At 35.7% G+C, this 26,476-nt stretch overlaps 1 protein-coding gene across 2 annotated transcripts in view; it reads right to left on the bottom strand.

Moving 5' to 3' along the window:
• Positions 1–24,036, bottom strand: part of Prkaa1 (protein kinase AMP-activated catalytic subunit alpha 1) — a 34,324-nt gene extending 10,288 nt beyond the window's left edge. The window contains exons 1-5 of one of the 2 annotated variants that reach the window (XM_027936273.2): positions 23,910–24,036; positions 13,107–13,248; positions 11,448–11,541; positions 7,834–7,978; positions 5,865–5,952 (exon numbers count right to left, since the gene is read on the bottom strand). In XM_027936273.2, coding sequence (XP_027792074.1) covers positions 5,865–5,952; positions 7,834–7,978; positions 11,448–11,541; positions 13,107–13,248; positions 23,910–24,036 — 596 coding nt within the window. Of the gene's footprint in view, positions 1–5,864; positions 5,953–7,833; positions 7,979–11,447; positions 11,542–13,106; positions 13,249–23,909 lie in introns of those variants that run through there. The other variant, XM_071612697.1, reaches the window with a different exon arrangement.
• Positions 24,037–26,476: the final 2,440 nt, after the last annotated feature.

Consider the following 26,476-nt stretch of genomic DNA (forward strand, 5'->3'; position numbering starts at 1 on the left):
ACATATATCATTTCTTTGGGCAGTCTAGGAAAACAAACTTATGAAAACAAAAAAAATTTTGTATTCTGAGTTAATCAAGATATGAAACATTCAAAGATGTGCTTGCAATGAAAAGTTATTAAAAGTTGTAATGGTTGGGCTGGGGATACGGCTCAAGCGGTAGCGCGCTCGCCTGGCATGCGTGCGGCCCGGGTTCGATCCTCAGCACCACATACAAAGATGTTGTGTCCGCCGAAAACTGAAAATATTTTTTAAAAAGTTGTTATGGTTAATTGTCAACTTGATTGGATTAACATATGCCAAAGACTAAGAGGCTCCTGAGTGTGTCAAGGAATGAATGGAAGTGGGACAGCAAATTGATATAGAAACCTTCCGTAAGTGTGGGCATCACAGTCTAATAGGAAGGTGGCTTGGATGGAATAAAAGTTGGAAGAACAAGAAAGTAGCAGCAGATGCAAGCTTGATTCTTCTTGAATGGGTTCTGTTGTTGTTGTTGTTGTTTTTAGTTGTCAGTGGACCTTTATTTTTATTTATTTACATGTGGTGCTGAAAATGGAACACAGTGCCTCACACCTGCTAGGCAAGTACTCTACCACTGAGCCACAACCCCAGCCCTTGAATGGGTTCTTGACTGCTGCTGCAGTTGCCAGAGGCTATCAGACTCCTGCTCCATCACTCTCTCAATTCATACTCTGCCAGTGATTCTCTAGGGAGTTTCCAGAAGCCTTTGTCTGGGCCTAGGGTCACATCTTTGATCCCCCTTGTTCTGAGGCTTCAACCTCTTGGATGGCACAACTACTGGTTCCTCCAGCTCTCCAGCCTGCAGACAGCCATTGTAGACTATCCAGCTTCTGACTGTGCAAGCCAATCCAATAAATCTCACTTTTATAATCATATATCCTGTTAATTCTATTCCTCTAGAGCATACAAAAGTTAATTATAAAATCTAGCAAACAAACTTATTTCTCTGTTTTGTTTTCTTTCAGTGGTAAAACAGTTATTCCTTAAAAATTGTTTTCCAAGCTATTTTAAAAAGCTGTCCTGTGCAAATATCCTCATGTTCTCTACACTGATGGTTAGCAGATTGAGAGGGCAGAATTCTTACAATACTACAATCTCTAAAACATATAAATAAAGAGCATAAATGAAGTCAGAGGATTTATTTTTTTAATGGGGCACTATAATTCAACGTAAGAGGAAAATTAATTTTGATATATCTGTACACGCACAAAACATAATTTGGTCAATTTCATTCTCCAGAACCTCCCTATTTTCTACAGCACTGCTTTTTGCTCATGATTGCTTTGGATTTTCTGGGTTTTTTATTCTTCCAAGTGAATTTTTAGGCCTGCTTTTCCTAGTTCTGTGAAGAATGGCATTGGTATCTTGGTGGAGATTATACTGAATCTGTATATGTATATAATCTGTACCTGTAATATGGCCATTTTTAACTATCAATTCTACCTATTATTGAACACACAAGGCCTTTTCATCACTTAGTGTCTTCTTCAATTTCTTTCTTCAGTGATCTATAATTTTCATGGTAGAGGTTTTTTACCTCATTGGTTAGATTTATTTCCAGTTTTTCATTTGTTTGAGATTTCTATGAATGAAATTATTTTCCTTATTTCTTTTTCACCGGATTCATTATTGGTGTATCATTACTATATACTAATTTTGTATTCCGCTACTTTTCTTTTTTTGTTTTAATTAGTTACACATGACAGTACAATGACCTTGACATATCATACATTTGAATCAGATGGGATATAATTTCTCATTTTTCTGAGTGTACAGGTTGCAGAATGATATTGGTCATGCAGTTGTATTCCACTACTTTTCTGAATATGTTTACCAGACCCAGAAGTTTTCTGGTGGAGTTTTTTGGTTCTTCTAAGTACAGGAACATATCAATTGCCAACAGTGATAATTTGATTTCTTCCTCACCTATCTGTATCCCTTTTATTTCCTTCCCTTGGCAATTGCTCTGGCTAAAATTTCAAGTACTATATTCATTTTAGAGGGAATGCTTTCAGTTTTTCTTCATTCAGTATGATGTTGGCTTTGGGTTTATCAATAAATAGCCTTTGTGGCTTTGAGGTAAGTTCCTTCTATCCCTAGATTCTTCAGTGTTTTTATCATGAATGGCTGCTATTATGGTTAAGATATGGTGTCCCCCAAAAGCACATGTGTGTGGCAGTGCAAGAATTTTCAGAGGTAAAATTTGATTATGAGGTATGACCTAATCAGTGGATTAATCCAGCAATGTGAACTAACGAGGTGGTAACTATGAGCAGGTAGGGTGTGGCTGGAGGAGAAAGGTCACTGGGGTCACGCTTTTGGGTTTATATTTTGTCCCTGGTTATTAGCAGAGCTCTCTCTCTGCTTCCTTGTTGCCATGTCGTAAGCTGCTTTCCTCTGCCACACCATTCTGCTTCAACTTGGGCCTAGAACTATGGAGTCAGCCATCTCTGAATTAAGATCTCAGAAACCATGAGCCAAAACAAATTTTCCTTCTCTCTTTTTTTCAATGTCCTGGTTCAACTTTAGTGTCTAGAAATGTTACCTATTTCATGTACATTTTCCAACTTATTGGAATATAAGTTTTCAAAATAGTCCTAATAACCCTCTGGATTTCCATCATGTCTGTGTTGATATATCTGGTTTTCATGAAATAATTTAATTTTACTAATTTGGGACTTTTTTTTTACTTTTGGTTAGTTTGATTAAGGGTTTATCAATCTTGTTTGTCTTTTTAAGAATGAACTGTTACTTTCACTGATCCTTCATATTTTTTTATTCCCTATTTCATTAATTTCAGCTCTGAAAATATTTCCTTTCTTCTATTGATTTTAGAATTGGTTTGTTATTTTTCTAGGAATGTAGATGCATCACAAGGTTGTTTATGTAGGATCTTTTTGATTTTTTTCATGTAAGCACTCATAGCTATAAGTTTTTCTCTTAGAATCACTCTCAGAATGTTCTAGAACTTCTGGTATGCTGCGTCTTTTCAAATTCGATTCTCAAAATCTTTGAATATCTCCCCAATTTCTTCTATTCATCCTTCAAAAGTGTATTGCTCAGTCTCCATGAGTTTCTATAGTTTCTTTAGTTTTCTTGCTGTTGATTTCTAATTTCAATCCATTATGATTTAATAAGATTCAAGGAATTATATCTATGTTTTTGTTACTTGCTAACATTTGCTTTGAAGCCTAAAATGTGCTCTATTTTGGAGAAAGTTCCAGGAGCAGCTGAGAAAGATATTCAGTTGTTGGGTGAAATAATTCATTTATTCTGTAAGTCCACCTGCTATATAGTATTTTACACATGTGAAGTGTCTTTGCTAATTTTAAATCAGAATGATCTGAGAATGTACTGGGATCTATCTGAGCATTTATGTCAAGTAGTGTTTGTTTTATGTAATTAAGTGAACTGACATTTGGGGCTTATACATTTACTATCATTATATCTTTGTGCTGGATTGTTCCCATACCAGTATGTAGCAGTCTTCTTTTTCCCTTCTAATTCATTTTGGCTTGAAGTCTGCTTTGTCAGATATGAGAGTAGTTGCTACTGCTTGCTTTGAAGCTCCATTTGCAAGGAATATCATTTTCCATCCTTTCATTTCTGGCCTGTGGATCTCTTCACCTGAGAGGTCTATCTCTAGCAGGCAACACATAATTGGATCTTGTTTCAAATCCAATCTTCCAGTCTCTGTCTTTTAATTGGAGAGATAAGACCAAAATTTACATTCAATTTTATTACAGAAAGGTATTTATTATTTCCTACAACTTTCATTTATTTCTAATTGTTTAATCTAATCCTAATTCTCACATGCTAGTACTATTCTTCTAATATTTATTCTTCCCTGAGCACTGTTGTTTTTTTTTTTTATTGTTTTGTTTTTTATCTTCTTCATGTAGGATTTTTTAAAGTATATTCTGCCACATTGGCTTAGCAGTCCTGAATTCATTCAGTTTATGATTACCTTGAAAGTTGTTTATTTCTTCTTTGATTCTGAAGGATAGCTTTGCTGGATATAGCAAACTTGGTTGAAGTTATTTTCTTTAAGGGCATAATGCATATCATTTCAAGCCCACCTGGATTCCAGAGTTTCTGCTTAGAAATTGGATGTTATTCTGATTGGTTTATCTCTAAATGTAAAATGATGTTTCTGAGACTTTTAAAATTCTATCCTTGTCCTGGATGTTAGACATTTTACTTATAAAGTATAGCAGAGAGTTTTGGTTTTGGTTTTGTCTATTTGGAGTTCTAAATGTCTCCTATATCTTGGGAATTAATTTCATTTCCAAAATTTTAAAATGTTTCTGCTCTTGTTCCATTAAATGGGTTTATCTATGCCCTTAACCTGTATTTCTGGCTCCTGCCTCAATGCTAATTATTCTTAAGATTGTTCTCTTAATGTCATCCCAGAGTTCTTTGTTATTCTTATCATAGATTCTTTCTTTCTTTTCTTTTTAATACATCTGAATATTGGAGACTGGCAACCTTGCCTTTAAGATCTGAGATTCTATCTTCTACTTGGCCTAATTCTTTGGAGGGACTTTCAACTTAATTTTTTATTTGATATTGAGTCTTTGGCTTTTAAGATTTTTGTTTGACTCTTTTTCAGAATCTATTAAAATGCTCTTTAGTATCCTATAATTTCTCCCTTAGCTCATTCCTTAGATCTGTAAATTCATGAATAATTTTAACAACCAACTTTTTAATTTCTTTCTCTGATATTTTATTCATTTCAATTTCTGGATTCATTTATTGGAAGATTATAAGCATATGGAGGCATTTTGTTGGCCTGCTTCACGATGTTTCTAAGGTCCTATATTATACATCTGTTGTGATAAATTCCATTTTCTCTTTTATGGATTCTGTTTCCTTTTATAATGAGTAGTTATCTGTTCATAATAAGCCCTGGGCTGGGAGTTTATCTTAGCTTCAACACATAAAATCAGCATAATCAAAGTGCTAAGTTTTGGCCAAGTACAGTGGCATTTGCCTATAAGCCCACCAGCTCAGGAGGCTGAGGCAGGAGGATCCTGAGTTCAAAGCCAGCCTCAGTAACTTAATTAGGCCCTAAGCAACTCAGCAAGACTCTGTCTCTAAATAAAATATAAAAAAGGGCTGGGGATGTAACTCCCTGGTTAAGCACCCCTGGATTCACTCTCTGGTACTAAAAAAAAAAAAGTGCTAAGTTTAACCACCCAGTACCCCTTTAGGAGGACAGTAACCACTAGTAGTAATGGTAATTTAAAAGCAAACCATATGCTTAAAAAGTTATCACTATTGATCTCTACCACACTATTAACCAAAGAAATGGAGTGAGAATCTGAGGATTTTATAAATATTTCAGTCCAATTTCCCAAGAAACAGTTTCATTATGAAACCCAAAACTACTACAAAATACCATCTGTTTGAAAAATTAAAGTACACATTACATTACACTTTCAATTCTTCATAGGTAAAGAATAAACCAGTTCTAACTAGTGGGTATTTCTATATTACCCATGTTTTTCAGTGTCTTCACTACCTGCACCTAAAACACATCAGCTTTAAACCTTCAATTTTTTCCACAAGGGAAAAAAAATTAAAGTACTCTCTTCTAAATGCTTTAACATAACATTAATTTTCAAGCCAACTTTGTACTCTATCTTAATCTTTTCCACCTACATTTTATTCTTAAAAACAGAACACTTACAGATTAGAAAATAAGCCTTATATTTCTTTCATTTATTAGAATTTAATGATACTGTATTTCTTTCCTTTCACTAGAATTAAATATGACAAAATCTAGGAGAAAAAGTCAATTATTATAAATGTAATAGGAGTTGGATGGTATCAAATACTACCTTCCTGAAATTACTTCTGGTGCAGCATAGTTGGGTGAGCCACAACTTGTTCTTAAAAATTCACCATCTGACATCATGTTTGAAAGACCTGAAAGTGCACAAAAACAGCTAGTCAGGATTTCCTAAGGCCGAAAATAAAAACAAAAGCCCATTAAATGCAATTGTTTTATGTGATGAATCATTTTCTGTGCTTCAACAAAATCATATCGTCTTTATTCCCAAATATTCTGCCACTATGCCCTAAAATGTATAAGTTATTTCAACTTTTAAAGTTAGTGTATTGTTAGAGCTTAATGAGTATATATTAAACTACTGGTTATTTTGTTTACTACATTGAACTTGTCATATATAAACTTTATTAATATAGAAGCTGCTAGGGAAAATAATCTCAAATAGATGAATAGAATGACTAAAATCTAAAGTTTCTATTAACTCAATTCTGATTCATCAAAAACAAAAAACAGCCGGGCACACTGGCACACGCCTGTAATCCAAGCAGCCAGCAGCTCGGGAGGCTGAGGTAGGATATCAAGTTCAAAGTTAGTCTCAGCAACAGCAAGATACTAAGCTACTCAGGGAGACTCTGTTTCTAAATAAAACACAAAATAGGCTGGGGATGTGGCTCAGTGGTTGAGTGCCGCTGAGTTCAATCTCCAGTACCAAAAAAAAAACAAATCCAGTAATTTTTAATCTGAATGTTTCCTCATACTTGTACTCCAAAAGGAAATCTTTATCTTCTCAGAAATGTACTCTATATAAAGATACTCATGCCAGCTCAGGAACAAGGAATTTCAAAGGAAAAACTAAAACAAAAAATGTAGCTCAGGATTGTTAGCACTGTTTAGTAAATCACCATATAATTACAATATATGCAAGAAAGCTGAGAAAAATATCTACAAGAATTTCTTCTGATTTGAATTACAGCCAACCAAAATAAGAGAGTTTCAAAGATTCATTTTTCTCTGAGGTTCAATAATGTTAGGGGCAATCTATATATGAAATAAAATTAAATTCATAAATTGGGGCTGGCGTTATGGCTCAGTGTAGAATGCTCACTCAGCGTAGACTGCTCGCCTAGCACATGAGAGGCACTGGGTTTGATCCTCAACACCACATACATACATACATACATACATAAATAAATGTATGTGTCCAACTACAACTTTAAAAAAATACATTAAAATGTTTCTTAAGCAGAAATTAGATTTTCTTGCTGGGGATTGTGGCACATGCATATGATCCTGGTGGCTCAGGAAGCCAAGGCAGGAGGATCTCAAGTTAACAGCCAGCCTTACCAACTAAGTGAAGCTCTAAACAACTTAGTGAGACAATGTCTCAAAATAAACAAAGTGGTTGAGCACCTCTGGGTTCAATTCCTGGTACCAAAAAAAAAGAAAGAAAGGAAGAAAGAAATGAATTAGATTTTCTTATGTAGCTCACAGTCTTGCTTTCAATTTTTAAGGAATTCCATCCCACTCACTTTCCTTTCCATACTTGATCAAAAGAATATGCTGGAATAAGTTTGGTACCTTCTTTCATATGATCCATCTAATGTTGCCAACTTCAATTGTTTATCTACTATCATAAAATTCAATTTTAAAGAAATAAGTTTAAGAAATAGCAATGAAGCAGAGAAATATTCAACACTGATCCTAAAAAATGCTTTATTATTTCTTTAAAAACCCTTGATAATGAGTTGTTACTTTTATGCCATCAAATTTTATGCTTTTTCCGCAGCACCACCCCCCCCAAAAATAATTTATGCTTTGTATCATTTAAATCATTTAAATGTGATTCAACACATATAAAAACGCATAAAAATGAAGAAAGAATACCTTATTTTTTTTCCTTTTTTCATGCTCATGCTTAGTGACAAAACGGGATACTTCGATTACATAAAAGCCATCTGAAGAATGCTACTTATCTTGTTAAACATAATGAACACATGAAACTGTAAAAATATCCTTACCAAAATCAGCTATCTTTGCATTCATGTGTGCATCAAGCAGGACATTTTCAGGTTTCAAATCTCTATGTACTACCATATGCCTGTGACAGTAATCCACACCAGAAAGGATTTGTTGGAACAGACGTCGACTTTCTTTTTCATCCAGCTAAGAAAAGCAGAGAAGTACAGGTGTGTCATTAAAAAACAAAATGAAGAAAAAACTCCTATCTATTATTCTTCAACTTATATAAACTATCAAAATTCATGAAACCTTCCAGATGAACTTTGTTCATGAGATATTTTTGAAAAGGTAAGGAGATATACATGCCCAGCAAAACAAGAAATGCTAAGAGGATTTCTGGACCCCAAATCAGCAATCCAATTTTCTAATCCTATCATTTGCATATGAGTACATTTATCAGCTTGCAATCTTCTACATCTCATGACCTATTTCAAATAGTTTCAATTTCTAATTGAAACAAACTAGACATGTTTTTGCCTATAAACTAGAAACATTTATTCCTCCTTCCTTTTAACAAATATTTACTAAGCGCCTTCAATGTGCTATATCATTTAATCATTGTTTATACAGCAATGGATAAAATAAAATCCCTAATCTAGTTGTCAAAAATAAGGCAACAAAAAAGTCAAGTAACATCAAGGAGTGACAGCACTCTGAAGAAAAATAAAGAGTAAGAGAAAGTGATGCTGGGAATGGGGGATACAACTTTATAAATAAAATTTAAGTATTGTTAATGAATTAACAAGCAGCCATATTATTATATATCCTGAAATTAAAAATGTTTTAATTTTAACAAAAGAAAAATCTTAATTTGTCTCATAAATATAAAAGCATTTTTTAAAAATCTACGCTACAACTACCTTTGTAAAATTATTCTTAAAAGTTTCTCTATTCAGGGCTGGGGATGTGGCTCAAGTGGTAGCGTGCTCATCTGGCATGCACCGGGCGCTGGGTTCGATCCTCAACACCACATAAAAATTAAAAATAAAGATATGTGTCCACCTAAAACTAGAAAATAAATATTTAAAAAAAAAAAAAAGTTTCTCTATTCAGGACTGGAGTTGTGTCTCAGTTGTAGAACGTGTGCCTAACACATGTAAGGCACTGGGTTCAATCCTCAGCATCACATACTAAATAAAGTTATATGTTCACCTATAACTAAAATATTTTTTAAAACTTTCTCTATTCATATTTTCTTAAATTATGATGCTTTCTCAACATAATGGTTATTACTTGCACATGCCTATTCCAAAGAAGTCATATTTTAAAAATAAGCTATTAATCTTCTAAGCAAAGAACTCTTACATGCAATGCTAACTCATGAATTAGCATTCTAAAATCAGAATTCCACAGCTTAACTGGCATGATAATCTGAGAGGGAAAGAAAAACTAGTAATTGCTTTTGAAAAATTAAAACTACTATTGAAGTGCTATATAATCCTTTGGGGAAAAAATGCTAATATTTTAACAATTTAACACCTTTATTTCTTCAAATGAAAGTATGAGAGAAAGGGTATCTGTTCAAAATATGAAAATACAAAATATGAAACATAAAATCAGTAAGTAGTTTAAAAAAATAAAAAATACTACATTTGCAAAAACAGTATAAAAGGATGGAAGAGATTTTGTATAAAGGAAGATTAGAAAAGTGAAAGTATATTTCCAGTTCAACATCACAGACTACATCTTTTACCTCCACTCCTTAAAATATCACTAAAATTACATCAGCAATAAAAATGGTATATAAAACATAAAGAAAAAGAGAAGAAATGGCAGTCATAAACAGGAGTTACCACATTGGACAGTGGGTAAATGGTGATAAAGATTTAGCCAACAAGAAAAAGGTGAAACCTAAGCCTACGGGGGAGAACAAAATCATCAGCACACAGAATCCTGAAAAGGCTTAGAAAATGGAAGCATCACACACTTCTGAAGGCAGAAGTAAGAAGTGGGCTGAAAACAGGATAAATGATTAAGGCAAGGAGCCTTTAAATTCACCCCTATCAGGAAATAAGACCAATGGTTTACTCTAGTAAGACTGAATCAGTATATCCTCAAGAACACCACACAGGAGTAAGGCACTTTGAGGACACCATGTGGGTTAAGTGAAAGTCAACATATTAACTAGTGAGACTTTTCGCTTCCCCAATTAGCTCTGACAGCTCAACTAATACTTTCAAGAAAATTGGAAGTATCTTGTGCAGCAAATATCAGACCCAAGAAAAAATAGTTGTTATTACTGACATTGGTGTACACTAATAAAATGAATAGGTTCCTACCAATTCAACCTACAGGAAGGCCCACCAATCAGTTAAGACCTACCCCAATAAGCTTGGTATTTAGTAGTTCACTCTTAAGAACTTAAGTGACAGTCAGGCCATGAATGAATTAGTGGACAACTCTAAGAAGGGCCATGAACAAAAGACAGGCCATAAAATGAACAGAAAAAAATGATGAGCAAAAAGCACAGAAGGTACAGAAACAGTGCAAGGAATAGAAAACAACCATTTAAAACAAAAAACTCTCATCCTCAACCAAGTAAGGTTACTACATCCATGGAGCAAAAAAATAGCAGACTTTTTAAAGAAAAGTTGATTTCAGAAAGCAAGAAAAACCTCTGATATATCAAATATGAAAGCTGAAATTTTAATATGCAAAAGGAAAAACTGAAAAACATCCCACAATGCAAAACACAATGGCCAAGAAATGAAAATGGAAGTAAAAAGATAAAAAAACAAGATATCAATTCAACTTGTGCCTGTTTCCAGTTTTCCAGGCAGAGCTTTTCTGGGGGATGGGCAGAGAAATAGATAAAGGGAATACCTGAAATATAAATGAGCCATGTTAAGAAACAGTAAACTAAAAATTAACTTGGTTATTGAGTTTGATTTTGATTAAAGTAAACATATGCTATACAAAATGAATGAATGAATGAATGAATGAATAATATATATAAGTTTACACTGGGAATGTGAAAAATTGTTTTCTCAGTGCTAAGCACAGCTATTTCACAAGGGGATTTTGTGTACCAGATAACCTGGGTATGAGAAAAAATATGGAGAGTGAGCAATGTTCAGTTTTTATATCTGTACTTATGGTACTGTTCATGATCCTTCCAGCTCTAAATTCTTTTAAGTCTAATTCCTACCTCCTTCATGGAGCCTGTTCTTACTACTCCAGGTACATCAGATTTCTGAAACCAAAAAATGAATGCAATTTAATGTGGCTAGGGTTGACTAGCAAGCCTAGATCTTTAAGTATTTAATAATATATTTTTAGGATTAATTATATCCTTCAAGATACATATTTAAAGTATTTATATATCCCAAAAGCATAAGTTCAAGGATTATGAGTTCTGGAGTCTTGATCCAACTCTGTCATTGATACAGCATGTGAACTCCAGCAAATGTATACACTATGAGGCTCAATATGCATATCTGTTAAGTAGGCTAAACAGGTTGTCTTTCTAACTGTAATCTATGATTCTAAACAAATATATAACTAATGGAACTGGTTATAAACTAGACCTCTTGAAACTTTTCTGACATTTGGGTGCCAGTAAGGGATAACGGGAGTTACAAAACATATACAGGATTAAATCAGAACTGCTTACCCTTCCATTTTTACAGATATAATCAAATAGCTCTCCTCCTGAGACATATTCCATCACCATGAAAATATCAGATGGTGTACTGATGACCTGGTACCTGGTGAGAGAAAACATTATCTACTAATATTAAAACATGTATATTCATTCATTCAATAATATTTAGTACACCTATAATATACCAGGTACTATGCTAGGAGCTGGGAAAACTGCAGAAACAAAACAAATTCTTGCTCTTGTGATGTTCATAGTCCAGAAGAAGGGAAACAGACACTAAATAAATGAGCAGTATCTCAGGTGGCACAACACGCTATGAACAGAAATAAAGCAAAATCTACACAGAATGCTCAAGAAAGGCTTCTAATAAAGAAGTATTTGAGTAGAGCCTAGAGGAAGTAAAGGAACAAACTATGCCATTATCTGGGAGGAAGGTGAACCAAGCAGAGGGAACAAAAAGTACAAAGGTCCCAGTAAGCCTGCTTGGCATGTTCAAGGAATGGGAAGGCGGCATAGGTAGAGTAACCTGGGAGAGAACTAGGATATGAAGCAAAAGAATAACTACAGGCCAAAGGCCAAAGAACTTTACAAGCCATGAAAAGGCTTTGACTTTCACTTGAAGGAGGATGAAAAGGTATTGAAGATTTTTAAGTAATCTTATGATCTGGCATTTTAGGATAAGTGGCAGCAGGGTGAAGAAGTGAATGTGGAGGCTAAAGGCTATTACAGTAGTCCATGAAACAGATGAAAGTGGTTCAGATCAGTTAGATGATGATAAGAACTAAGAAACAGTCAGATCAGAAAGATACTTTGAGGGAAAAGATGAAATGGATGGTAGGAAATGAGAGAAATAGGGAGGTTAAGGATGTTTCCCAAGTTTTTGTCCTGCAACTAACTATTAACTGCGATGGCAAAAACTGTGGGAAGAGCAGGTTTTAGAGGGTAACAAAGAGTTCAGATTTGACCATGCAGAGTTTGAAATGTCTTGTGGACATCCAAACACAGATTAAAAGTAAACAGTGCACACAGTAGTCCAGAGATTGTAGAAGAGGTTTCAAAGAAGGAAATGTGCATTTAGGGTCACCAGCATGTGGGTGATATTTGAAACCACTGTAACACATGAAAAGAGTGAGTGAAACAAATTTCAGTTTCAGCCACTTCAACAAAAACATCTGAACACATTTAAATTGTAGCCTATATAATAAAGGAGGAGCTGAGCAATAAATAGATTATCTGCAAACCCTACTATAGTAAGATAATGGCTTTTTGAAATATTAGATTTCTGAAATTTTGATATTCGTATGATCAAATATAAGAATATGGGGAAAACCCCTTCCTAGTGCATTACCTCTAGTAAAGCTAATTGATAATATATGGAAATTTGGAGGCTGAGATTTTTACATCAAATCAATTGTTGGTTCCATAACAAAGAAGTACTAAACATTATCTATTAGAAGGGCATCTATCTGTTCAGAAGACAGGAAAGAATGAGGACAACAATAACATGTACAAGGTTAAAACATGAAGACAGGCATAACTGACAATGAATGAAGTTAGATAAATACATGAACAAGAAGAAATTTTTCAGGAAACAGGATGAAATGACAGTCATCTTTCTCAAAGTGATGAAAAGATGAATGGACTACATTTAATATAAATAGAGCTTACAGCTTAATTATATGAGGATGCCTGAAAAGCTTGAGGTTTTGAATTTCTCTGCGGATCTTTCCTACCACATCCAGGCTTCGAATCTTCTGTCGATTGAGTATCTTCACAGCAACTTTATGCCCAGTCAATTCATGTTTACCAACTGTAAGAGAAATAATTTTAATAAATTAGTGCCAGACTTGATTAATAATATATATTTAGATACATTCTAAGAATAATCTTAGCATTCTCAGAATATACTTGAGAAGATTTAAACATTTTTTTCTCTTCTACCTAATTTTACTACTAAAGGTTTAGATGTTTAAGAGTGATTCAGGGGGCTGGGGTTGTGGCTCAGTGGTAGAGCGCTTGCCTCGCATGTGTGAGGCCCTGGGTTCGATTCTCAGCACCACATAAAAATAAATAAATAAAATAAATGTATAAAAAATGCTTTAAAAAAAAGAGTGATTCAGTGGGAAAACAAATAGTAGTTTCTCTGAGATAATAAAGCTGGAAAACGAAGAGGATAGAAAAAGACTTCCTTTTTGCTGTATGCTTTTGTGTCCTTTTAAATTTTTTTCTTTTTTTTTAAAAACTATCATACATATTAATTTGAACCTTTTATCTTTTGGTGTACAGTTCTATGAATTTTAACACATGTAAAAACTGGTGTAACCACCATACTAATCATATGATACAGAACAATTACATTATCCCCCCTAAAAACTTCCTCATGGCATAGACGCATTTCCCCTATCGGTAGCTTCTTGATACTTTTCAATCTTTTTTCATGGACGTGTGGTTTTCATTTTCAAATATGAAGTTTTTTAAAAAGTGATTTTATCTTTAAATTTTGATGCTATGCCTACACAGACAATAAATGGTGATAGGATTTAGATACTGTTATAGAAGCAAAGTCTCCCAAAATTTAACTTCTGTGTATCCTTTCTCAAGAACCTACTAATGAATATATAATCCATCAAAGCCAGTCAGGAAACCACAAAAGATGACATGAAGTCCAGTAAAGAAGTAATAAGTGATAAAAATTAAGAGAATCCCCAATGATGACAAAGAAAGTTACAGACAACAGATGTGTAGAACGTCTAAAAGACAACAGATTCAGATAGGAAAGCAAGAGACCTTAGATAGTTGATGGGAACAGAGGGGTTGAAAGTACAGAAACACTGTAATGAGATTTTATCAAAGCAATAGAAGATATGAGAAATTCAGCACTAGGTCAAAGAAAACTTGAAAAGAAAAAAAAAGGGAAGGGGGATGAGGTAATTTATTAACTCATGGAAAAAATTAAAGAGGTCATAAAAAACAAAATATAATCTGTTGGCTAACCAAATATTATTGGCTTAGCAAACAGTATTTATCATAATCATGAAAACAATAAATTTTTTTACATATGATATAACTATATTAGAAAAATGGGGTCTACAGAAAAGGCAGAAGGAAGAAAAATCTATGATAGTTGTTGAAATAAATTGTAGAAATCAAGCATATTCGGGCTGGGATTGTAGGTCAGTGGTACAGTGCTTGCCTAAAAAGTGTGAGGCACTGGATTTGATCCTCAGTAGTGACTCCACATAAATAAATAAATAAATGTATTTTTTAAAAAAGAAATCAAACACATTCTAATTTCTAATAAGGTTTTCTCCAATCTCTAGTACCAATTAGATGTGATTAAGTGCAAACTTAACTTAAACCTCAATTGGGGAAGTACTTTTTTTCTAAGAACTATTTTACTGATAACTGAAGAAAAAATAATCTCATCTGTCCCAAATACCCTCCAAAGTTTCAAGCTTTCATTTAACACGACTTATTGGCTATACAGCTAAAACAGGACTGGAAAATGGTAACAAAAGTGAATAACACTAGCAGAGTCAGACCTGAGAAGAATACTAGAACAGAATCCATTTGAGCCTGAACACAAATTCATCATAAACCAACCAGTCTCCTATTGGATCCTATTCAACTGAACATCAGCCTAAATTAACCTTAAACTAATTGGGACTTATCCAAAACTGTGGACATATATTCTGTCCATAACTAAGGAATTGGAATAGAAGATTCGAAACATTCTTGCAATAATATATATTTAGGTACATTTTAAGAATAGTAATCTTAGCATTCTCAGAAAATACTTGAGCAGATTTAAATATTTTTTTCTCTTCTATCTAATTTTACTCCTAAAGGTTTAGATGTTTCAGAGTGATTCAGTGGAAAAACATAAATAGTAGTTTCTCTTTCATAGTTCATTCATTTGCATTATGTATTATTAAGATATATACCTTACTAGTTAATATTTATGGCATACCCACTTTGTACCTAAACACACTCTAACCCTCACCAATTCTGAAGACTGATATTATCAACAACGTTTTACATGAAACCGAAGCACAGAACAGATTAAAATAACTTGCCCCAACTAACACAACAAGTAAGTGTCGAAGCCAAAACTTCAACTCAGGTCTGACTTAAAAACTCACACTTTTTCCAAAACTGGAAAGTGAAATGGGATAAAATTTTTTTAAAAAGATAATCCTCAAGAAGACATTATATGATATAATAATACAAATATATACATCCTTTTAATAAAACAAAAGCTGAACATATCAAAGGAATCTTTCATTTTATACTCTTATATTTTTTGAAACAATAGACTGAACTTCCCCTTACTAATAAGAACTATTATAAAATTTCATTTGACCTTTTTCTTTTATCAAAGCACAAATATAGCCTACTGAAAACATGCCTCATATCAATTTCAACATCTTAAGATAGCAGAAATTTTTTTGTGTTTGTGGTGCTAGGAATTGAACCCAGGGCCTGGTGCATGCGAGGCAAGCACTCTACCAGCTGAGCTATATCCCCAGCCCAGCACAGACATTTTAATACATTCTCTCAAAGCAATTTAAAAGTTACCCAAAAACTGAAGTACTGTAAAAGAGAAACAAAGAACATAAAACAGAAAGCATATGAAATACATAATAGTAAGTGCAGTGAGATGAAGAGTATCCCTCATAAATTCATGTCAACCTGGAAACTCAGAATGTTATCTTAATTGGAAATAGGTCTTTACAGATATAATTACTTAAGGGTCTCAATATGAAATCATTCTGGATTTAGGATGAGCCCTATTACCTAATGACTGGTGTCATAATAGAGAGAACACAAACACAGACACAAAAGGTAGCCATGTGACCACAGAAGCAGAGACTGGAGTTATGCTACCATAAGTCAAGGAACAGCAGGAGCCACCAAGAGGCAAGACGCAGACTCTCCATTAGTGCCTTGCCTTGTGAGGGAATGTGGCCCTACTAATCCCTTGATTTCAGACTTCTGACCTCTAGATTTCGAGAAAATAATCTTCTGTTTTAAACCATTGAGTGCACTTTGTTACTACAGCCCTAACAAACTGATTCAACCAATTTATCAATTTAAAAGTGCATTTTCTAATATTCACCATTAAAATTAACAAATTAACAAAGCAATCTTTTCTGAAAACTGGCTTTCCAAACTGTACTGAACGTGCCCAAGATTTTTAAATGGAACATACTACATGATGACAAGGACAAATAAATGTTCAGCTTGAATGATCATAATCACCAATTACTACCTTATGTTCACACAATGCTATCTAGCCAGAGGACTTCTTGCTCTTGGTATATTACATTCCTGCTCCGGTGGTTTACTGACTTTTTTTTTTTTCTTCTCTTTTCTTTTTGGTACTGGGGATTGAACTCAGGGGTGCTTTACCACTCAGCTATGTGCCCAGCCCTTTTTGTCCTTTATTTTGAGATAAGGCCCTGCTAAGGTGCTTAAGGTCTCTCTCTAAATTGCTGAGGCTGGCTTCAAACTTGCACTCCTCCTCCCTCAGCCTTCCCAAACTGCTGAAATTACAAACATGTGCCACTGTGCCTGGTGGTTAATGCCATTTGAAGTTGTACCCCATCCTTTGCAGCCCTATCAGGTGTCAACTCCTACCGACCCTTTTCCAACTATCTGTGTTTGATGGGCTACAATAGTCATAAAACTAAAATTATAACAGAATCTAAAGCATAATGTATAACACACCAGGACTGGAGACTATCCACAGAAAGAGATTTCCTAAGTCTGGGAAAGAATGTTTATTGTCCCTTTTGGAGGCTATGTTTATTAACAATTCTGAGAAGTCCTATAGTAAAAAAAAGTCTCATAGTAAAGAAACCTGTTAAATTTTAACTTGGCTTTTCTTTTTTGGAGGGAAAAGGGGAGCCATTTGGGCATTTTATTTCTATTTGAGTATTAGGTCCCTAGAAAAAGAATCCCAGGATTTTCTCTCCTGTGTTTTCATTTTGCTTCTTTAGGGCCCATGATACCAGCTGAGGTGGTCATTACAGTGAATCCAAACTGATATGCCATTTTTGAGGCAGGATAATCAGTTCCCATTATTGAGTAGCACATCAAATCTGGGGTTGATCTATATCCATACTTGGTTAAACTGCCTGTGAAGTTCACAAGAATTTTCCCAGATCTGTAATCATCAATGATTTTGAATTAACCAATGTTACTAAACTTCACTATCACAGTTAGAAACCAGTTGATGACTCTGCAGCACTGCCTAATAAGAACCTACTGTTGGTCTCTTTTCAGCAGTGGATGATCTTGAGAGCATTAGTGAGGACATTCTTGTACACTATTATGGCAACATGAAGAGATGAATGAAAGAGCCCAATCTTAATTTGATACAAGTTTTTCTCTCTAAAATTCTGAAACAATGTCCCAGCAGTGATGGCTCTCTTTCGTAGTAGGCTTTATTCCCTCCAATTATGCATTCTTCCCTTCCCTCATTCATGCCAACAAAATCTTGGTAATTTTTATCATTTGTTACATTATCCTTATTTATAGGAAAAGAAATAATTGCTTTAAACCCAATCATCAACATACTTTCAACATTAAAATTTCAGTGGCATAATACTTTTTAAAATATAGTGTCTTGCCAGGCCCAGTGATGCATACCTGTAATCCCAGCGGCTCAAGAGGCTGAGAGGCAGGAGGATCTCAAGTTCAAAGCTAGCCTCAGCAACAGCAAGGTGCTAAACAACTCAGTGACTCTCAATAAAATACAAAATAGGGCTGGGGATGTGGCTCAGTGACTAGATGCCCCTGAGTTCAATTCCCAGTACCAAAAAAAAAAAAAAAAAAAAAAAAAAAAAAAATATATATATATATATATATATATATATATATATATATATATGAATATATATGATAAGGGTATAGTTCAGTGATACTCTGCTTGCCTAGTATATGCAAAGACCAAGGTTTTGATCCCCCGAACCTCAAAAATGTATGTGTGTGTGTATGTTCTTAGTCTTAGAGTTTAGGAAACAACCATATTTTCATATGCAGGGTTCACAATAAACCTAAGCAGATATTATCTTATTCTACTGATAAAGAAACTGAGGCTCAGCCAGGAGTACATGCCTATAATTCCAGGTACTCAGAGGTTGAGGCAGGAAATCTGCAAATTGGAAGCCAATATGGGAAAATTAGCAAGATACTGTCTCAAAATAAATAAAAAGGGCTGCTGATGCAGCTCAGTGATATTGCCTAGCACAGTAAAGGCTCTGGGTTCAATCCACAATACCATTAAAGAGAGAGAGAGAGAGAGAGAGAGATTTATTTTATAATTTGTCAAAGCAATGTTACTGTGATCAAGCTGGGACTTTTGATTCCAAGTCTTCTGACCTATCTACCCTATCACACAAGCACTATGCAGTAACAAGGGAAAAAGTCTTGGCACAGTATTAAAACCAAACTGTTTTCTCAAAACTGGGCTAAAGATTCTCCACTGAGTAAACTCAGTTGCTGGCAAATTAACTACAGTTCCACAGTCAATCAATGCAATCAATGAAAGTAGTAAATTTATTTTGTCAGGAATATGTATTTCTAAGGGATTTCCCCCATTTTTTTAAATATTTATTTTTCAGTTGTAGTTGTCAATACCTTTATTTTATTTATTTATTTTTATGTGGTGCTGAGGATCAAACCCAGGGCCTTGCACATGCTACCACTGAGCCACAACCCCAGCCCTCCCCCATTTTTTCAAAGCTCAAAACTTGACTCTTCTGACTGTCACTATTTTACCACAGTGTTAAACAAGTACTTTATCCATGGAAGATTTGCTTGTCACCCACAGCAAAGGTTACCAGCATTTACATGTCTGTCTCACAAGAATAGCAGATTAATCATCTATATCTTAGCTAACAACCATGTTATTACTCTCTAAGGGAACTTTGTCTAAAATATAGAACATTGTAACAAATGCTCTTCTAATCAGATATGTAATCCTGGTTCTTCTAATCAGATAAGTAATTCTGAAGTGAAACAAGATCACACTTGGGAGGATTTTAACAGGCCAGAAATGCCACAATGAGAAAAATATCTACTGAAGATATTCTAGCCACCTAACCATTTGTTCCCATTCTAAAATTAAAAGGATGAAAATTTCACTCTGAAAAAACTTAGTGAAATAACAATACTGGAGAAGGGTGAGCTTTAAAAGCTACAGATGGAAATTTGAGAAAACTACCTTTTATAAAATAGAACATTTTAGGCATATAAAAGGCATGCCAAATATTAGATACCACCACCAGTTTACGCAATAAAACACTGCAGATACAACTGAAGCACTGTATGATTCCTCCCAGATTCCATTCTCCTTAATGTCTCTCAGAGGTAACCACTACTCTGGATTTGGTGTTTGTTTCCCACAGATGTATATATTTTTGTTACATAAGTATGAATCTGTTAAAAAAAAAAAAAAAAACAGTAACATTGTTTTTCATATTTATTTTAGAAATTTAATGTTATATATTTTGAAAACATGTCTGCCTACACACACAAAAGAACATATAATATCACCAGCTATCTAGTTTCCAGACACATACTACATGAATAAAAGCAGTCACACATATAAATTTGCCCTGCCTTTTAAACATAAAAGGTTGGCAAACTACATACAAAGTTTTACTTTTTCCTCATAAAACACACCTGGGAAATCATTCTCTTAAATTATATAAATTCGTCACTATTTTTCCCTTTAATGTTCTTTTTCAATTTTTTTTTTTTTTTTTTTTTTAGTTGTAGATGGACACAATATTTTGTTTTTTTATTTTTATGTGGTGCTGAGGATCCAACCTGGGTCCCGGCCATGCTAGGCAAGCGCTCTACCGCTGAACCACAACCCCAGCCCTTAGCCCTTAGCTTTAATGTTTATTTGCAAACATTTCACTGTATGGATAAACCATAATTTATGTATTGTCCCACTAGAAAGGTTACTTCCAAACTTTTGTATTAGAAATATGGCAATGAATAATCCACTATTCCAAACACGTGAGTACATCTATAAAACACATTCCTAGCAGTTGAAGCACTAGGTTAATTTTAGTAAATGCTGTCACACTCTATAGAGGTGGTACCAATTTAAACTCTCACCAGCACTGGGTAAGTGTTGTGCATGTTTTTAAAATTTATATAAATCACATTCATCTGCATGTTCTTTTACAATCTGCTTTTGAGATTCACTCATGTTTGATACACACACACACACACTCTACATATATACTGTGCACATATGTGTGTGTGTGTGTGTGTGTGTGTGTATATATATATATATATATATATATATATATATATATATAATTCACATACAGATTTTTTTTACTTAAGGGATTTTAAAATTTTTCCTGTGATTCATATAGAGAAGTCACCTATGTACCTGAAATTGCAGTTTTATGTAGAAACTCACCAATTTAATAGGCTACATGTATAAACAATTCAGTTGTCAATTACACACCCAACGTACTAAAGATATCATCTTCTTCATCCCCAGCACCACCAAAAAAATAAATAAAAAAGAAATCATCTTCTCTAGAAAAACTTACCAAAATTTCCATATTAATTTAATGTAACAGTATCATGACTCTTTGTTTATTCCATTTTTTAATAATTACTCCACCGAAGGAGATAGGGAACAGACCGCCAAAAAGAAGTAGACACTAAAATCTTAATAATCAGAGGGATGTGGGGAGAGTTGGGCTTGGTGGTACATGCCTATAATCCCAACAACTCCTGAGGGTGAGGCAGGAGGATGGCCAAGTTTGAGGTCAGCCTCAGCAATTTAGCAAGGCCCTAAGCAACTTAGTGAGACCCTATCTCAAAATAAAAAATAAAAAGGGGGTGTTGCTCAGTGGTTAAGCACTGCTGGGTTCAATCTGTGGTACCAAAAAAATAAAAAAAGACATCTAAAAAATGGTAATAATTCAAGCATAATCCTAAACTAACCTTAGTTTTCTGTTCAAACTCTACTTTAAAAATGCTACCATTAAACAGCGGAACTTTTTTTTAGCCTATAAAAGAAAATAAAACAATCACTATGAATTTATAGCCCTGTTCCTCTAAAAATTAAATTTGCTCTAACCATAGGATATCATACTGCAAATTTTTCTGCACATCAACATCATATCTTCTGTCAATTCTTTCTCTTTAAGTTTACCAATGTGTACAACTAATTTCAAAAGCTTGACCTATTTTAATTATTTCAATAGGAATATATGGTTAATCCTATTATTATAAGAATTCTTGTCACATTAACACTGGTATTAGTTACCAATGTGTCCACTATAGTGGCTACTTTTTCCTGCTCACTGAGCATCCATGTCCTCCTTTCTCTAACCTTAATAATACCAATTTCTTTCTGTTTACCCTGTCCCCCTAAACTATTCAAGTACTTAAGAAAAAGATAACCCTACACACACAAACACCCAAGGGTGAGCCATATTCCTCCAATGTAATGCTATTCTCTTTCTGGTGCTTAAGCCAATAGGTACATGGCCAGAGGGTCTGGATGAGCCAATAACACAAGAGAAAGGTTGGGCTTCCTTGTTATGGAGAAACAACCAGAGAATTGGATTTTCTATTAGTGGTGGCAGAAAACATCCCAACTATTTCACAACATAAAAAAAATGAGCTGGTTGAAGATTTTGACGAACATCAACTAATATGTTTATGAACAAAGTTTAATCATGACTATGAAGTCTATGATTTATTGAGGAATATTGACTTTTCAATATTTGAGGAGGTTGTTGACTTTGACAGAATATAGTATTTCAGGAGAGGAATGTGTAGGTGGAGAAAACAAAGTTAAGAAAGAGCAGTCCCTGGAGAGAAAATGTCACAGACACATCATAGATCAAACTCAGAAATGAAAAATGTCTTCCTTTCCTATATGCTGTGCCAAATATGAAAACAGACCTGACTACACTCAGGTCTATTATTAGGGAAATGATGACCACCATAATCCAAGCAGAACTCTGGGAAGGGATGAAGGCATCAAGTCTGTCTTCTCACTATTTGAGGAACATTAATGAGCATTTCTTAGTTGTAACCTTCTGCAGTTTGCTAACAATTAAAAAAAATATATACCATAGTCAAAACTAAATTTAAAACTTCAAGAGCACAGAAACATCTTACTGACCTAATACATACCAACCCTAATACTGTTATTACCCTATTCTGGCATTCGCTTTTTACTTCCTAACATTGTTGGCTTTGGTGATTTTCATAAAATTTAGGCAACTGCTTCCCTATGAAGTATAGAGCAATTTTCCAGTTCTATGACTCAGGAAGAGCAAGAGAAGGAAAAGTTCTCCTCTTCCATTCCTTAATAACATCAGAAAAATGTTTATTTAGCCCTGGAACAGCAAAGTTCAGTTCACTGTAAAATTTTTTACAAAGATTGTTTTTTCTTTCAAGTCAAATGTTATACTAAAAGCTTAGTATATACAAACCATAGCTCATCATTTCCCTGAAGCCAATGCATATATTGTTTTTATCAGCTCCAAACTTCCTTAGTCTCAATACCTAATAACAAAGCCAAATATTTTAAAGAAAAAAAAATAAGTATGGATTACAAAGTTTGCAACTAAACTCTTTGTGCCGGAATTGGTAGACTAGAGAATAATTTCCAGGACACCTGTGCTGTTACCCAAGGATAGATGTCCACTCAAACTACTTGTTAAGATATAATATCCTTTGAAAATAAATGGAAACGAACTGTACTAACAGACTAATAACTACTATCTGGAAGCAATAACTCTCCTACCTAGCAGGTTTGGCATACTAACTGAAAAATTCCTGATAGTTAAAAAACTGTACGCACTGGAGTCTGCATTCGGAATGTAAACCACGTAAAGCAAATACAGGACCAGTGTGTATTCATTACTTTGCTCTGAAGAGAATCCAGGGTCCTTTCCAACAAAATGGCTTTTTTTAACATACATAATTCTGTAGGCTACCCCAAAGCGACCTAACGATGGGGAGAACATTTCATACTCAGTTAACGGCAGGGGCAGGTAAGTCGTCAGCTCCTCAAGGGAACGGAAATACAGACAACCCGTGGGGCGACCGAGGAAGAGATGGGCTGGCCCGAAGCCAAGGGGGCACCACCCGGGCGAACAGAAGGCGCCGAGACCCCGGCGCCCGCAACAGCTTGCGGAGCGCGCCGGGGAAAGTTCGCACCTGGAGGCATCTCGGCCGCCGCCACTCGCCAGCCCCTCCAGCCGCCGCTCCGTCGCCATGGCGACCGACCCCCACCCGCCCCCACCGGGTCCCGGGGCCGCACGCCGCGGGCTGCGCTCCGGTAGGAGCCGGGACAGGGGCTGCCCAGCTCGGAGGCGAGCCACGCCGAGCGCGGGGGAGGATGAAGAGGTGCGAGAAGAGGAAGTCGCCTGGCTCCTGGCCGGGACCCAGCCGTGCCCTGGGGGTCCTCACCCTTCACTTTGCCGAAGGTGCCGACGCCCAGCGTGTCTCCCAGGATGTAGTGGCCGATCTTCACCCGCCCGTCGTGTTTCTGCTTCTCGGCTGTCGCCATCTTTCTCCAGGAACTGAGTCTGCGCATGGCGCCGCGGGAGGGGGCGGAGGGGGTGGGTAGGGCCGCGCCGGGGGCGGGCGGGGAGGGGGTGGGGACGCGGGAGGGCAGCCGCGGAGCTGGGCCGCCGCCCTGCGCCGCCCGCCCAGGCCCCGCAGCCGGCCGTCGGGCGCAGACGCTCCCCCTGGCGGGGCGGGCGGCGGGCGCCGGGAGAGGCGGCGGCGCTCCCATCTCGCCCCGCATCCCTTTCGCGGCAGCACGCTCCCACCTGCGCGCGCGGCAGGGGGGCTCCTAGAGTGAGAAGGGTGGCATCCCTGCTCCCTTCTTCACCGACGGAGCCTCTGCACGCGTTGGTCTCCCCTAATGACCACTCCTGCGTCTGAGGTCGGGGTACATCTTTCCGAGGGGAAAATGAGCACTGGGCAAGACAGCTCCGTGATGCGGATATTGCTTGTTACTAGAGCAGCGGCGTGAATTGAGACATGGCAGGGGACACCGCCCTGCCACTGTGTTCTAACCCTGGTATTCATTATCTTTTCTTCTCCGATGAAATCTAGAAGCCACAAGGAATTTCCACTTGTGTCTTTGACCATTTCCCTCCCGCTACTCTATTTTTCCTGTTGAGCCAGAAAGTTTCTGCTGGGCACCGCCTTGGTGGTCTTTTCCTCTGGATGATGTCCTAAAATTTCGAAATTCTCTGTTGCAAGGAGGAGGCTGGGGAAGAATGTGTATGTGGGAAGGGGGATGTTATCCAGTACTTATAATGTATAGGAATTAATAATGTTAGATATCTATAAGATATACTTTCACTGCACTAAAAAGGCTTATAGTTACATCGGCCAGACTGACAAATATTTATTGTACTTGCAGTGAGTCAGAATAAGTCTACTGTTTATAAATGGAACCATAACATGTTACAGGGAAAGTAAAGGATGCTTATTTGTAGTAGTTTTCAAGTGAGTTTGTTATTCAATTCTATTCATCTAACAATAGGAAAAATCAAGTGCGTCATCAAAAAAAAAAAAAAAGTTTATATGTTCTCAGGTTTTCCGGGTTCGTGGGCAAAAAATCGCACTCTTCATGAATGAGGATGAAAAAAATAGAAGACCAAAAATATCATTTTTATTCCCAATGAAAACTATCCAGTTCCCGTGGTTGTTCCCTCTTTTTTTTTTTTTTTTTTTTTTTTTTTGTTTATGAAACCAAAATAACACATTAAGCACTGTCTGATTCCAAGGAAAGTGTTGCAGGGGAAACAAAAGTCCTTGTCTTTGAGCTTAGAATTGCACCACATTAGCAGACAACAGCATCAACTAGCCTTGAATAATCCCAATTTCCTAATATATTGTGGATTGCACTTATTTTGGAAGGTAGAAAGTTAAGAAATCTTTGATTATGATACATTGAATGGCAGGCAATTACTGGCTTCTTCATCTTTACCTGTTTGCCTTGTGACTTTCGGTAGCTGAGGCTTCTTCTTCTCCTTCTCCTTCTTTCTTCCTACTGGTGATTGAACCCGGGGGATCTTTACCACTGAGGTATATCCCAGGCCCTTTTTATTGAATTTTGAGACAGGGTCTCACTAAGTTTCTGAGGCTGACTTCAAACTTTATGATCCTTGCTAGGAGTACAAGCATACATGTCACCACACCCATCTCTTTTGGGATCACTAACTGTAAATCCAGTTATCTCTGGATTCTATTTTGGGATCTAAGAAACCTTAATTTCATCCCCTCCCCATCGGAAATAGCATCTTAAGTTATAAAGAACTTGCGTCATGTTTAGAATTTAGCCAGGAAGTTTCTGCTATTTTTTAACCTAAAAAATACCTCAGTTCTGTGCTAATTAAATTAAGTTTCTTGCAAAGGGGCAAACTGAAACTGAATTTGGCATATCCATTTGCCAATCTGTTCATGAAACTATGAAGACTTGAGAAAGTAACAATACATTTTTTTCCAGAAGCATTTATTTGTTGCTCTTTTGTGTTATTGTCAGATATATTTCTGTCTCACAAATAATAATTAAAGATTGCTGGAGAAATAAAAAGCCTAGAATCACAGATCAAAATGTTGCATAGGAACTTAGAGATCATCTTATCTGGTTTTCCACAGTCTCAATTTAAGCAACTTTAACTGCTTGATGTTTTGAGGATTTTTTTTTTTTTAAATGTTGAGTAAAACCTGTGTCCAATTAACGGTTGCAAGAAGTAACATAAGTTTCCTCTATTCCTTTGCTTTTTCTTTCCTTCATTCCTACTTTTAAAATTTTTATCACTTTTTTTTCACTCTTTTATTCTTTCATAGACCCATCCCCCAAACTTCACTTTTCTTCAAGTGTTTGTTAACTACCAGTCATTATGAAATTTTTAGAACTTCATTTTTAAAAAAAGAAAGAAAGGCTTGATGCCTACCTTGAAGAAAGGTTTACAGTGGCCTTTCTCTGTATTTCCCTGACCCCAACCAGGATAAAT

The sequence above is a fragment of the Marmota flaviventris genome, chromosome 5 (assembly GCF_047511675.1).
Source record: "Marmota flaviventris isolate mMarFla1 chromosome 5, mMarFla1.hap1, whole genome shotgun sequence".
Lineage (NCBI taxonomy): Eukaryota > Metazoa > Chordata > Mammalia > Rodentia > Sciuridae > Marmota > Marmota flaviventris.